Below are 15577 nucleotides of genomic sequence, written 5' to 3'. Positions count from 1 at the left end.
TATATATTTTAGGAGTCGGTCCGTTTTATAGTAACTCCACCACCCTAGTTCACATGAGTGATGTATCCAACGCCATTACTACAGAACCTGAAGGGATCACGGAGCAGTGGGGGATTTGAACTGATAAAAATGGTATGATTATTTTTCACTTTGCATAATTTGCTACTCATAAGTCACCTTCTAAAAATCGTACAAACCCTTTAAAAACAAAAGATGACTTTTTTCCTATTCGGATGCATTATAGTAAGTAGCACCCAAAGTCCTGCACCCTCTCACCGCTAAGATGACTACAGAAGGAGGTCTTACCCCAAATGTCCGCAGAAAGCTGCGGGAAGGCAGAGCGTGAAGAGAAAAACGTGACTTAAGGCTTAACAGTATAAACACTTTATTACACATCACACCTGTTTTTTTCCATGTAGTTTCTATAGATCAAAACAGCAGTTCTAGCAATGAGTGACATACAAGTGACATTACCTATTACTAGATTAGTGAGAAAAACAACCCATGAACAGAAAAAAGATCTGTTGAGTCACAAGGTATGAGGAGAATATGCCTCCAGCAGACAACATGCTTTTATTTCTTATATTATACAGACATCTCTGAGTGGAGAGGAAGAAGAGGAGGATGGGGGTTAGGACAGACCTGGAATCATCTTATCTTTAGAGAGGAGGAAGGCAGCAGAGCAAAGGGAGGGAGAAAGAGAAAGAATTAGATCGTTTCTTTAATATAGGAAGATGGAAAAATCAAAAAGAATTTAAGACATGTAAAAATCCAGATGGAATAGTAAAATTAAAGTTCTTACACACATACACTCAAAAAATATATTAACAAAAATAGAAGAAAAAAAAAAAAAAAGGGGGAGAAAAAAAAAAAAAAAAAAAATTCCAAAGAGTCCAGTGCAGGACAGGGGGAATATACAGAGCCTGGCACCTCTAGGGCTGGTCAGGTACAAAGCCTGGCCCCTCCAGAGCTGGACACAGGGATTCATAGCCTGGCACGTCGCAGGCAGCAGCCATTATATGTTCTGACAGCATTGCATCTTTGGTTTATTTTCAGTGGTGGGTGGGACATGTATGGGAACTACGTTGTTACTGGGGGACATGTCATTCTCACGTCTGTCAGACATCTGCTTCTGGGACACAATGCGGTAAATCTCTGAAAAACAAAGCACAAATATGAATGGATTAAGTACAGTCACAGTGTCACATGTCAGAGAAGGACAGGACAACAGGGGACGTTACATCCGACTCATGGGGCTACTACGGTTGTGGTCAAAAGATTTGAGACTGACATTTTACTCAAGTACAATTATCAGAATTTTATAAGTTTTTACACTTTTATTGACAAAATAAATCAAGTTTATACAAAGACTCAATATCTACATGGTTGTCCCTTATTAGTCATCACACAGGGCACCGGAGGAGACACTCAGACTCAGCAGGGACCAGCCCCTGAAATGAGCGTCGCTGATGACGCTTTGTTTCAGGGTGGGGGCAGTGACTGCAGCCTGTGCCCCCCGATGATGCTTCGTTTAGAGAATCCCAGCATGCACTAGTGATACTCAAACTAATCGTCATCAGACAGGAAGGAAGAAAGAAAAATAAAATACAACAGCAGTAAGGTTAGTTAGGGAAGAGTGGGCAATTGTTAAAGCAAGTATCTTCGCTAATAGCTCAGAATTATAGGACTAAATAGATGGGAATAAAGGAGAAAAATGCTTTGCCTTCGTACCACCCCTTTAATGCTCCTTCATGGAATTTTACATCAATGCTGGAATATGGCATGTGTCACTTTACATAAAAGTATCCCAGCTTTTCTCACGGTTTCCTGACTCATTGCACTTTATGTTAACACATTTAAATTGATGTGTTTTCTGCCCTTGAAACAGATTATTGCACATAAAATAGGTAAAATAACGGACATTTTTCATATGCCCTTTATTTTGTCATGATTGTTTGTGACATGAGACGGCTTAGGAGTTTAACAGCAGTTTTTTCAAGTACTTTAAAGTAACCGTCTTAGAAAGTGCACCCCTTATAGTACTTAGTAATACACAACAGTCAAAACAGTGTTTAGCGCACATAAAGCATGTAAGTCATACAACAGGTATGAGCAAATTAAAAAAAAATATTTTACCCATTAAAATGTAGTTTTAACACAATTTTTTTTATTTACAAAAGGAATAATAGGAGGGAAACAAGCCTCACTTTTTTACGCAATATGTAGTCATACACTTTGTTGGGGCAGATCCATTTGGAGCTTCACTTTGCTGCAATTATTTCCTGCCACAATATCTGAAGCATTTGAGGAACCAGATGTATTAGAACAGTCAGCGCCAACACCGCCAGAGCAGCCCCGGGACAGTCAGCGCAAACACCGCCGGAGCAGCCCCGGGACAGTCAGCGCAAACACCGCCGGAGCAGCCCCGGGACAGTCAGCGCAAACACCGCCGGAGCAGCCCCGGGACAGTCAGCGCAAACACCGCCGGAGCAGCCCCGGGACAGTCAGCGCAAACACCGCCGGAGCAGCCCCGGGACAGTCAGCGCAAACACCGCCGGAGCAGCCCCGGGACAGTCAGCGCAAACACCGCCGGAGCAGCCCCGGGACAGTCAGCGCAAACACCGCCGGAGCAGCCCCGGGACAGTCAGCGCAAACACCGCCGGAGCAGCCCCGGGACAGTCAGCGCAAACACCGCCGGAGCAGCCCCGGGACAGTCAGCGCAAACACCGCCGGAGCAGCCCCGGGACAGTCAGCGCAAACACCGCCGGAGCAGCCCCGGGACAGTCAGCGCAAACACCGCCGGAGCAGCCCCGGGACAGTCAGCGCAAACACCGCCGGAGCAGCCCCGGGACAGTCAGCGCAAACACCGCCGGAGCAGCCCCGGGACAGTCAGCGCAAACACCGCCGGAGCAGCCCCGGGACAGTCAGCGCAAACACCGCCGGAGCAGCCCCGGGACAGTCAGCGCAAACACCGCCGGAGCAGCCCCGGGACAGTCAGCGCAAACACCGCCGGAGCAGCCCCGGGACAGTCAGCGCAAACACCGCCGGAGCAGCCCCGGGACAGTCAGCGCAAACACCGCCGGAGCAGCCCCGGGACAGTCAGCGCAAACACCGCCGGAGCAGCCCCGGGACAGTCAGCGCAAACACCGCCGGAGCAGCCCCGGGACAGTCAGCGCAAACACCGCCGGAGCAGCCCCGGGACAGTCAGCGCAAACACCGCCGGAGCAGCCCCGGGACAGTCAGCGCAAACACCGCCGGAGCAGCCCCGGGACAGTCAGCGCAAACACCGCCGGAGCAGCCCCGGGACAGTCAGCGCAAACACCGCCGGAGCAGCCCCGGGACAGTCAGCGCAAACACCGCCGGAGCAGCCCCGGGACAGTCAGCGCAAACACCGCCGGAGCAGCCCCGGGACAGTCAGCGCAAACACCGCCGGAGCAGCCCCGGGACAGTCAGCGCAAACACCGCCGGAGCAGCCCCGGGACAGTCAGCGCAAACACCGCCGGAGCAGCCCCGGGACAGTCAGAGCAAACACCGCCGGAGCAGCCCCGGGACAGTTAGCGCAAACTCCGCCGGAGCAGCCCCGGGACAGTCAGCGCCAACAGCGCCGGAGGAGCCCCAGGACAATCAGCGCCATCATCGCCGGAGCAGCCCCGGGATAGTCAGCGCCAACACTGCCGGAGAAGAAGATAGTTAATTTATAAAAGGAGAAATTGAAATTGAGGTGTTGGCTGAGTACTGGATAACCCCTGTAAGCCATTTATTTATAGGTGTATTGACAATTTCGAGGTATAAATTACATATTAATTTTTGTGTGGGTCTGTACGATTAACATTTCTTTAGGTTTATTTCTGTCTTACTATGTTTGCTCAACAAAAATAACTTTGTAGAAAACAAAATTTTCATGTTGCCATATATTTTGGAGCAACCTTTTTATATTTCTGATGACGGAGGGCCGAATAAGAGCTTTTTTTTTGAAGGCCATGTTGTAATCTGTATTGTTACTATTATGGGGCAGCTGTTGACATTTCAATAGCAGTTTATATTCCATCTTTTGAGACGAGGACAAAAAAAAAAAAATCAATTCTGGCATTGTATTTCCAATAAACACTGGCATAACTAGTGTGCTCACCTTATAGTTTGCAGACACAATTATAAAAATAAACAATACCCATTTATATCTTAATCAATTCGTCACAAAATCAGATTAAAAAAAAAAAAATGTATAATTTATGTCGTAATATTCTAAGACCAACAATATTTTAAAATGTATTGTTTGGGGGGAGTGAACTGTAATTTTAACTTGTATAACTTTTTGGGCTAGGGATTTTTTTATTTTGCTCTTTTATTCAATTTTCACAAGGTTGAAACAATTCTGTCTTTTTTTTACATTTAGATTGGCTTGTTTAAGACAAGGACATAAAAAGTAAAAACACTATTTATATTTTTTTTATTCTTTTTTACTTTGCTGTTCTGATACACAGAAAAGCTAATTTTATATGTGGACAGGAGGCGATCATACGTCTCTTTCCTGTTCCTGCGATCTGTTAGCTCCTCGGCAGCCCACCTTCTCACCGGAGTCAGAGGGGTGGAGAGGCGCATTTGATCAGGCTGCATCACAGCTACAGCAGCAATCTAGGGCTTGTTTTAAAGCAGAGTGTCGACAGTGTGAGTTGTAGACACATGCAGCTCTCACTTTCATCCCGGATATATCGGACTGGGATATCAGAATCTCAGATTGCACTTGGCCATGCAAGTTAATGGGTGCCTAAAAAAAAAATAAAAATTTAGAAAAAAACGGACTAGATTCGGATGACATCTGTGCACAGATTCACAAACTGACCACATCAGAGAAAATCGGATCACACTGTGTGATGCCAATTGGATTAGCATAATAGGACCGATTTTGTCAGATGAGTAGTGATGAGTGCGCAGATAAGGAGTTATCCAAGCATGCTCATGTGCTGTGTCTTTGGCGTGATCAAAAAAATATGATGAGTCCCCACAGCTGCATGTCTAATGACTGTTAGGCAATCACTGCATGTGTTGCGGCTGTCGAACAAACAGGCATCCCCCGCATGTGTAGCGGATGTCGAATAGCTATGAGCGTCTTCGAGCACATCGAAGACACTTGGTTAGCACCCAGGCATGCTCAGATAACACCTTATCCGAGAATGTTCGCTCATCGCTGCAGATGAGAGAAAGTACGGTCCATCGCCTTAAAATGAGCAGAGTCACTGCTGTAGCTCCTATCCCTGAGCCCCTTTACCGTTCTGACTTCAGTCAGTCTGAAGGAGAAGGGGAGCTGTGGTATCAAAGAGAAATGGTGTGTGATCTCCTCCTGTCCCTGTGTAATATATGGCCATTGATAGACCGGACTATTCGCAGGACCCTCATCCAGTGACCATGTGGGAAAGCCATAGCTGCTGGACAATAGAAAGGCAAACCACCTCCTGCCTAATAAGTGGCGCCGAGGATGGATGTATCTCATAGTCCTCGTCTGCGGAGCCACCAACCTACATCATGAAAATAATGATACCTTTAATAAATCATCTTAAGCCAATTACTAAAGGATTTATGGAAGAATGAGAAGATGAACATGGCAGAGTCCGTACAGCAGATACATATGACGTCGCTATCGCGTACGTTGTTCTCATTTTATGACTTTGGAAATGATGGCTTTTAGGATTTCAGATACAGAAAACTTACTACAAGGCATATGACACAGGCTCCATAGAAGGTCATGAGTGCACAGCACCAGACCCGCACTCTGCAATATTTCTCAAGGAAGACACTGTGCATTTCAGCTACACCGAATCACTGTGCCCCCAAACATTGCAATTACAGGAATAGTGAAATGTCTTGGCCAGCAACACGGGGGAACTTATGTTCAAAGCCCCCCAGTTAGACATCAGTGGGTCTACCGGGAATAAAGCCACTGTTTTATGAGAAAACAGAACGACCTGCCACCATATGACACTTGTCGGCAATCTGCAGCCTTCTCTCACCTGTCAGGATAGTCTGGAAAGCAGCCTCCACATTTGTAGAGTCCAGGGCTGAAGTCTCAATGAAGGACAAACCGTTCTTCTCTGTAACAAGAAATGTGAAAAGACATAAGACACTATTGCATCGATTCAGGACTGCCACAAAGAACACCGCAGAGATTCACTAATGTAACACATGGTGTAAAAATAATACAAGTGCCGCACTTTTTTTTTAATCAAACATTTATCAAATTCGGATTTAATATGTCAGATCTGAGGAATGGGAAAGATGAACATTATATTTCAGGGCACGACTAAGATCAAGCCGATGAGGGAAGGGAGGGTAGTTCCTAATAAAGGTTACATCATTTAGCCACAGTATTATTTTGTAAGCCAACCGGCTACAAGCGTGAGAAGGGAGCTCGGTAGCCGGCAATTTCCTGCTCCCCCCAGGACAGGAACTGTGAATAGTCACCAGGCGCACAATCCCAAGCTCTGAGGGTGTAAAGGGAGAGATTGCAAGTCTCCCTCCTCTGCCGTCAGCACTTTCTGCCAATATGACTCATCAGCCGACACATTACTGCTTGCTGGCAGTTTCCACCATGTAAACTGATAGATAGCCGTTAAAGACATCAATATGGTAGCCCACCATTTACAGACTGCGATGTATAATGTTGAATGCCAAGGGTCACAATGGGGACCGCCTGATCACTTGCATGGCTGGGAGAACCCGCAATGTCAGCACAGCCAGCCATATCTATGAGAGCCGTCAGTACCAGCCACACCGCTGCTCACTATATACCTAGGTCACTGATGTTACATCTGACTCTGCCAAGTATTTCTGGAGACTTACCAACGAAAATCATGATATCACAGAGGAAGGAAAAAAAAAATCTCAGCTATTCGGCCTTCCATTTTTCCTCTATAGTTATGACTACCAGTAAAACAAATAAAAATATATATATTATATATCTTACAGCGCCATCTTGTAAGATCATGTAGAATACAGATTTACCTGTGAGGACCAAATAGGAGAGCTATAAAAGAGGCATACATGAGCCGGACACAAGACCCAAAAGAAAGAGGGAGGGGACACAACGGATGCCATTGTATTAAACTGTTGGAAGCCAGCAGGCAGATGACATAAGAGTAAAGGCCCCTATGCACATTAGACTTAAAGCACCACTCCAGCGGGGTTTTATTGCACTGCTGAAGTGGTGCTTTAAACGTAAGCCCCCTGCTTGATACTCCTTCTGGTGTTGTCTTCTGGTTCCAGCGCCGCTCCTGCAGTTCTCCAGTGAAAAGTGACCTGCCGGCAGCTCCAGTGTTTCAAGCAGCAGCGCAGTCAAAGAGGCCACTTTCCAGTAAAAGTCTACGAGAGATTGTTCTAGCCTAGTTCTGGCTTTCACAGACTTATATTGAGAGCTTGTGGCATCGTTTTTGACTTCCGGGCAGTCAGAAGCTACTGTCACAAGATGGTGCTGTGGGACCGGAGTGGTGCCGAAAAACGGTTTAGACACCAGAGGGTGAGTATATGACCGGGGGCAAGGACTAACATTTAAAGTGCCACTCCAGCACTGAAAAAAAAAAAATGCTGGAGTGGTGCTTTAAGTCTGCTGAAACCACTGAGACTGGTTCGCTCAATGGCCTAATTTGGTCGGCTGATGGTCGGGAGAGATATTGTTCGCAGATGTCCCATTTCAGACTGCCGACTGCATTGTCCTGCCCAAGCAAGACTGTGGAGCCGGAGCCCATTTTGGTTGAGTCGGAGTCATGGTAATTGAGGAGTTGGAGGTTTGGCTTACCAATTCTACAGCCCAGTGCCCAAGATTAGCTTCCGACCGCGTGTCAGCCGGCAGCTTTCACACAGAACTCAGGAGCGCTCGGCCGTACGACTTCTCTTGTGTATGGCACAGTGCACTGAGATGGCTGTTATCTCAACGATGAGCTGACAGCCATTTAGTGCGCATCGCAAGCTTTAGGGATAATAACGAAAGCCCACAATCTCCTACAAGCTAAATACAAGCGCTGTTATAATACTTTAATACTGATGACTTGTGGATAGGTCACCAATATCAAATCGGTGGGGGTCTTACACCCAGCAACCTCACCAACCAGCTATTCTAAGTGCTGCTGGAGGCTGCATGTTAGTTGCGCTCAACAGCTCAGTCAGTTGTGCAGTGGATGCTGCAAATCATTCCTAGTCATCTGAATAGGAGCAAACCTGCATTACCCGGCAGTGGCCACTATATAGTTGACGGAGCTGTGCTGTTCAGCTCCACAACTGAAATTAGCTTATTTGTAGGGGTGCCAGTTCTTGGATCCCACCAATCGGATATTGATGTCCTATTTTGTGGATAAGCAATCAGTAGAGCTGGGCTAATAGATTTGTGGGACTCTGGTTCATGAGTCAGGTCAGCAGCCAGCCCAGCTAATCAAAAGCCACACCGGGGATCCTGGAAGGTAAGGGATTTGCGAGCCTCCCAAACAGCAGCCAGAATTACTGACCTGGCCAATGAACCAAAGACCCTTGAATAGATCCACCCAACTCTAGCAATCAGCATATAAGCAGTTGAACAACACTTTAAGACTTAAGGCCCCATCACACACAGTGATCTCGCTAGCGAGATCACTGTGTGTGACGTGGATCAGCGACTGCCCCCCCCCACCCCCCGGTGGGTTACGCTGATTGCGCAGCATCGTCCTGGGCCATTTTTCATCTAAGCTCTAAGCAGGCGCTGGTATCTAAGGTAAATATCGGGTAACTAAGCGGCGCGCATCACTTAGTTACCCGATGTGTACCTTAGAAACCTACGTGCTGGCAGCTCCCTGCGTGAGCACGCAGGTTTCTAAGGTACACATCGGGTAACTAAGTGACGCGCGCTGCTTAGTAACCAGATATTTACCTTGGATACAAGCGTCCTCGCTGGTGCTGATCGCTGGTGAAGCTGCCTGTTTGGCAGCTCACCAGCGATCATGTAGCGATGCACCAGCGATCCTGACAAGGTTGTATCGTCGGGATCGCTGGTGCATCTTTATGTGTGACGGGGCCTTTAGACACTATCCAGAGTAAAATTTTGGTCACAACTTTTGGAATATTAAACTTCCTAGAGCAGACCCCACGAGTCCCTGCTGAAACATCTCCACAGCTCCCTTCCATAAGCTCGATACCACGCAAGGGACTCTTCTTGACCAACACTCGTCACCAAACTTTCTCTTCCTATCTGTAGGAAGTCACATTTCCCATTCTCCCCAGCACATTGACCCAGACAATGTGGAGATTGCCACACATCGTTAAAATCCAAATCCTTGCCCAGTTTGCTTCTTGGTCTATTCTCAGTTCTTACCTGGATAAATACATCGGTGCAATGTGAGGATGACTAGCAGTAAGTTTTCCTCCTAGCAGCCATCTCTGACTCCTAAACTACATATTCAGGACAAACTCCCCATTCTCCTAACATGAACATTTGTATCAAATGATTCTATTCTGCTGTTGTTAATAGGTAAAGTTTGACACAACTGGGCAAACACTATAGTTTATCTGATTAATTTCCCCCATGCTGCTCTCTCTGGATATCTAGAAGATCTTCACCACCCTAGCCTAGTCTTATCTAATTTCAATACTAATGTAGGGATTCAAAGCCCAATTTTGCACCTTTGGTGTAGCATGTCACTCCTCAAGCATTCGTGAGATACAAGAGCTTCTGCTGAGAATTAATAGTCACCGTGCAATTCAGAACTATGGAATCCAGGCAGTTCAGATGCCTAGTAACTACAGCCTCAGAGGCATTGAAGTTGCATCTGAATTTCAGTGGTCACAGAGCATCTTGACCTTGAAGAGGTTATCTTTTTTCTTTTCTGTGGGCCTAGTAGCTACAGTGCCTTGCAAAAGTATTCGGCTCCCTGGAACTTTTAAACCTTTTCCCACATATCATGCTTCAAACATAAAGATACCAAATGTACATTTTTGGTGAAGAATCAACAAGTGGGACACAATTGTGAAGTTGAACGAAATTTATTGGTTATTTTACATTTTTGTGGAAATTCAAAGACTGAAAAGTGGGGCATGCAATATTATTCCACCCCTTTAACTTAATACTTTGTTGCGCCACCTTTTGCTGCGATTACAGCTGCAAGTCGCTTGGGGTATATCTCTATCAGTTTTTACACCGAGGGACTGAAATTCTTGCCCATTCTTCCTTGGCAAACAGCTCGAGCTCAGTGAGGTTTGATGGAGATCGTTTGTGAACAGCAGTTTTCAGCTCTTTCCCCAGATTCTTGATTGGATTCAGGTCTGGACTTTGACTTGGCCATTCTAAGACCTGGATATGTTTATTTGTAAGCCATTCCATTGTAGAATTTGCTTTATGTTTGGGATCATTGTCTTGTTGGAAGACAAATCTTGGTCCCAGTCTCAGGTCTTTTGCAGACTCCAACAGGTTTTCTTCAAGAACGGTGCTGTATTTGGCTCCATCCATCTTCCCATCAATTTTAACCATCTTCCCTGTCCCTACTGAAGAAAAGCAGGCCCAAACCATGATACTGTCACCACCATGTTTGACAGTGGGGATGATGTGTTCAGGGTGATGAGCTGTGTTGACTTTACGCTAAACATATTGTTTGGCATTGTTGCCAAAAAGTTTGATTTTGATTTCATCTGACCAGAGCACCTTCTTCCACATGTTTGGTGTGTCTTCAGGTGGCTTATTGCAAACTTTAAACAACACTTTTTATGGATATCTTTGGGAAATGTCTTTCTTCATCCACTCCTCCATAAAGTCCAGATTTGTGCAGTGTACAACTGATTGTTGTCCTATGGACAGACAGTCCCACCTCAACTGCATATCTCTGTAGTTCATCCAGAGTGATCATGGGCGTCTTGGCTGCATCTCTGATCAATCTTCTCCTTGTTTGAGATGAAAGTTTAGAGGGACGGCCGGGTCTTGGTAGATTTGCAGTAGTATGATACTCCTTCCATTTCAATATGATCGCTTGCACAGTGCTCCTTGGGATGTATCCAAATCCAGCTTTAAACTTCTCCACAACAGTATCACGGACCTGCCTGTTGTGTTCCTTGGTCTTCATGATGCTTTCTGTGCTTCAAACAGAACCCTGAGACTATCACAGAGTAGGTGCATTTATATGGAGACTTGATTACACAGGTGGATTATATTTATCATCATTAGTAATTAAGGACAACATTGGATCATTCAGAGATCCACAATGAACTTCTGGAGTGAGTTTGCTGCACTGAAAGTAAAGGGGCCAAATAATATTGCACACCCCACTTTTCAGTTTTTGCATTTCCACAAAAAATTTAAATAACCAATAAATTACGTTCAACTTCACAATTGTGTTCCACTTGTTGATTCTTCACCAAAAATTTACATTTGGTATCTTTATGTTTGAAGCATGATATGTGGAAAAAGGTTGAAAAGTTCCAGGGGGCCGAATACTTTCGCAAGGCACTGTACCTGCCTGTTTTACCCGGCACCAGCTTAGAGTGGTCACTGACCGCTCCTACCAGAGATTTAGCTGTTCCATGTTAACAGAGCAGCTCTTCTTCTGGGCTGTTCTGGCGACAGGGCTTGACCGCTGACGTCATGCTGACTGACCAATCAGCAGGACGTTGGCAGTCACACTGTCAACATAGCAAGAGCGGTAGAGAAGCTGCTGCTCTGTCGACGTGACAAAAGTGGAAGCCACGCAATCGCCAACAGGAGCGGTGTGTGACCGTTCCATGCAGGCAGCGTTCATCTCCGGGCACAACAGGCGGGTAGGTAGCAACTACTTCCCTGTTAGTTCTTAGGCACATTGTGTAAGAAAAAAAGAACTCTTTGATAATCCCTGGATGCAAATCTCTTGCATCCATATGTGGGAATCAGACTTGGGCTCCACTCTGCCAGAGAACAGTGGCCACAGGTGTAGGAGTCTGTGTGCAATAGTACTTCTATTACGCCAATCACCTGGAGGCATGTTATACACCTGTCAGATTGGCCTTTTTATGCAGAGCCTGTATAGATTTTTCTCCCATCAGGTTACAACATAAATGACCACAGTGACGAACTTTTTAAATTTAAGTGACTTTAAAAAAGAACCAGACCGCAAACAAACAACTACTTATGCACAGAAGAAAAACACTGAATACGGAAGACGTGACTCATGATAAAAGAAAAACTAACTTCCAACTTGGCAGAGCGCCATGAAGCATTTCTGACATTCTGGCCCCCACCATGGATAGAAAAAATAATCCCTCCACCTCCGCACAGAAACCAGCTCTCAATATAATGGAGTGCAAGACGACCCCTCTTCACAACCATACCTGCCTCTCTGTAGAGACCACCCAACAAGAGAACCCCACCTCTCCTCCTGTCCAGTGTTACATGGGTTTTTAGTTGTTCTTATTTGGAACCGTCATTCTTCTTTGACCAGCTAAGAAATCTCTATACATCTCCTCGAAGAGCTGACAATCCTCCTATTTCTTGGTAACATAAGACAATTTACAATTATAAGCAATGGCTGCTGCTTGGTCTTATCTGACAATTGCACAGGTTTTTATTTTAACATTTCTAAACTGCAATTAACGGGAAGCCATTATCAGAATATAACCCATTTTTTAATTCTAGTTTGTGTTTTAAATATTTTTTTTTTTTTTTAAAACGTGGCTTTTTTTTTACATTTCACACTGAATTAAAAAATAGAAATTTAGCCATTTTCACACTGGTGCTTGGGGCTTTTTTTTTTTTTTTTACACTCAGGAAAGTGGAAAAACTCATGTACATTAGCCACAATGGTCAGAACGTGACTCTCTTTTGTAATGAAGCGTCTAATGAGCGTGTGCAATCAGGGAGGGGGAGCAGGGTGAGCTGTGACATTGCCAACTATGATTGGTGGATCCTGTGCTATCAGCTGTGTATAGAGGCGTTACTGGTCATCCTGCCTCTTATGATAAGGAGCCTGCTGAAAACACTTACTGAAAGGACAAGAAGTATGAGTTGAAAAAAGCCTCAGTGGCCAGTGTGAAAAATGCAAGATTACAATTTTGTTTTTTTAATAGATTATATAAAAAAAAATCCATGATGGCAACAAGGGAGCATTGATCAATTCGTCATATCCACCACATGGTTGGCGCCTGTACAGTTTTTGGTATGGCTGGACAATCAGGAGACTAGCAGTGAAGAAAAACCTGACTATTTCCTTGCTTAGTGTAGGCACACTTTTCAGCGTCAGTATCTGGTTATAGGTGTAAAATGATAATGCCACAAGCAAACAACGAAAAAAAACAGGAGGAAACTGTACTACTGGAGTTCTCCTGGTAATGGTGCTCTTTATCTTATGGACAGTCTCAGCTTTCTGCAGAACACAGGAACATCCTGTAAGGTGACTCAGCCAGCGAAATGCCGAGATCTAGGCGCTAACGTGACCTGCTCTGCACCGCCTGACGACAGCTGGTAGGAATCACTAGTAACTGCGGAAATGAAGGGTTACAGGGAAAGGATCTGCAGATTGCATCATACCGCTAGTACATATAGCACGGACATTGTAGTGACACTACTGTATTAGCCGGGAGTGGTGCTTACTGCGCTTGCTCCTACCATTCTTAGACCAGCAGTATGGGGAATATTGGCTTTCACATACAAAACAAGTCCAAAGTCCTAAACTCACAATATTGTATAGGATAATAAATTAGTTTTTCTATTGTAAGTTAGGCTCCAGCTACACACACCATTCTGCAGTGCCGCCTCTGTTGCAAAATTAATACTTCTGGACGTTGACAGACCCTACTGTAGACTTCTGAGATTTTTCTCCGTCTGTTCTGCTGGGAAAAATTCAGCTGCAGGCCTCATTTCCTACAATGCCAGAATCTGCAGCGGAGCCCCCCGATGAACTATACCTTCACTTTAATATTGGTGGGGGGCTGAAATATGGGAGTCGCACCGATCCGAAAAATGCTTTATGCTATGGTTTTTTCCTGACAATGTCAATCCCAGCCACCAGAAGAACTACAGCCAGCTCAATCCACATTAATACCGCCACATTACAGTTGTTCTGCACAGGGGGGATGCTCTGCCAAGAAAAAAAAATGCAAATGGGTGTAGGGTGGGTGTGAGGGTCCCAGGTCTGAATTAGTAGTGCAGCCTCTTCATCCTCTGGTTGGGGTTAAAAAGGTCAGACCTACACTGATCATAGTCATGGCCTATCCCAGTCACATACCATCACTTTGTTATGGTGCAGTGCATGGACTGGCCGGTGGGTATCCCGACCCCACGATGACAGCTGCATAAAAAAAACCATGAAAGTGTCAAGCTCGGGTTGGAAGAGCCGACGGCCAGTCCGTGCATTGTGGTCCGATTAATACGGCCACTAGAATGCCCCTTACGTTGAGTTTATCCCCACAAAACTATATGATCGATCTGTTCAGCTTCTCTTGCTCCATAGCACGCTGCTGGCAGATTACACTGCATTTTCCAAGCTGACAATTTCCTTTTCACTTGCAAATTATTTACTTTGTGTTAACCATAAGGCTACAGAGCTGCAATCTGAATTTTGCTGGTTGTCATTAACAATGGTCAAGTTTGCCAGACACCATAGCAGTCCAGTGTCGTTCATATAATGCAGAGTGTTAGTTTGGGTTTCCTGCATCAAGTAACTATTTAGTGACTTTTACAAAGGCTACACTTATCAAATGTAAATAGGATGCTGTATATCAGGGCTAAAAAGTGGTGGCGTTATCTCACATCAGCCAAACCTGGTGACAGGTTCCCTTTAAAAGTGCTCATCAAGAACTAAAAGGAGGCTGTAAATGGCTGGGATTTATATAATCTATAGTCTAGTACAAACATCTTCTGTTGGGGGGGAAAAAAAAAAAAAAATGTGAGGAACTCGACCACATGTAGGTCAAAAAGTGAAACCATATGACACGCATAAAACTCAATGTTCTGTATGCCTGATTTACATGGAGGTACTGAGCACAGATCCTGCGCCTCGAAATATGTGATGTAAAATAAAAGTACACAATATGGCTTCCATAAGAAGCTTGTGGGCTCTGCAGACATGGGACATATGAAAAGTGCTACAAGGACTGTTCAGTATTAGATGTAGCATGTGACGTTACTGGACCCTATACTCGCTGTAGGAGAGGGGGGTTATATAGCATTTCATAGGCAGAGGTGGTAAGCCTGGAACTATAGATGATCATTGCATGGCTACATACATATCACAAATACAGGACCCCGATTATAACTCCTCACATCTGTATATCCCCTGATAGATTAGAAATACAAAGACACAACCATATAACAATAATGACCTGCAAAAGCCCGGGCTTCGTCAGTGGGCACAGCTCTCAGGTGACGCAGGTCGCTCTTGTTGCCCACCAGCATGATGACTATGTTGTTGTCTGCGTGGTCCCGCAGCTCCTTTAGCCACCTTTCCACATTCTCGTAGGTGAGGTGCTTGGCAATATCGTAGACCAGCAAAGCACCGACAGCTCCTCGATAATACCTGTTGGGAGAAGACAACAGGTCAGACATGGATAAAGGAGAAATCTAGAGAACACAAGTTACAGAACACAAATCTGTAACAAAGAGTATAAC

The 15577-nt window shown here is 45.2% G+C and overlaps 1 protein-coding gene across 1 annotated transcript in view; it reads right to left on the bottom strand.

Moving 5' to 3' along the window:
• Positions 1–368: 368 nt before the first annotated feature.
• Positions 369–15577, bottom strand: part of RAB11A (RAB11A, member RAS oncogene family) — a 29936-nt gene continuing 14727 nt past the window's right edge. The window contains exons 3-5 of the mRNA XM_073568883.1: positions 15292–15485; positions 6006–6086; positions 369–1155 (exon numbers count right to left, since the gene is read on the bottom strand). Of these exons, the coding sequence (XP_073424984.1) occupies positions 1016–1155; positions 6006–6086; positions 15292–15485 (415 nt within the window). The 3' untranslated portion in view covers positions 369–1015. The remainder of the gene's footprint in view (positions 1156–6005; positions 6087–15291; positions 15486–15577) is intronic.

The sequence above is a fragment of the Dendrobates tinctorius genome, unplaced genomic scaffold (assembly GCF_039654945.1).
Source record: "Dendrobates tinctorius isolate UK_male_01 unplaced genomic scaffold, ASM3965494v1 ptg000022l, whole genome shotgun sequence".
Classification (NCBI taxonomy): domain Eukaryota; kingdom Metazoa; phylum Chordata; class Amphibia; order Anura; family Dendrobatidae; genus Dendrobates; species Dendrobates tinctorius.
This window is presented reverse-complemented; position numbering and strand designations above follow the sequence as displayed.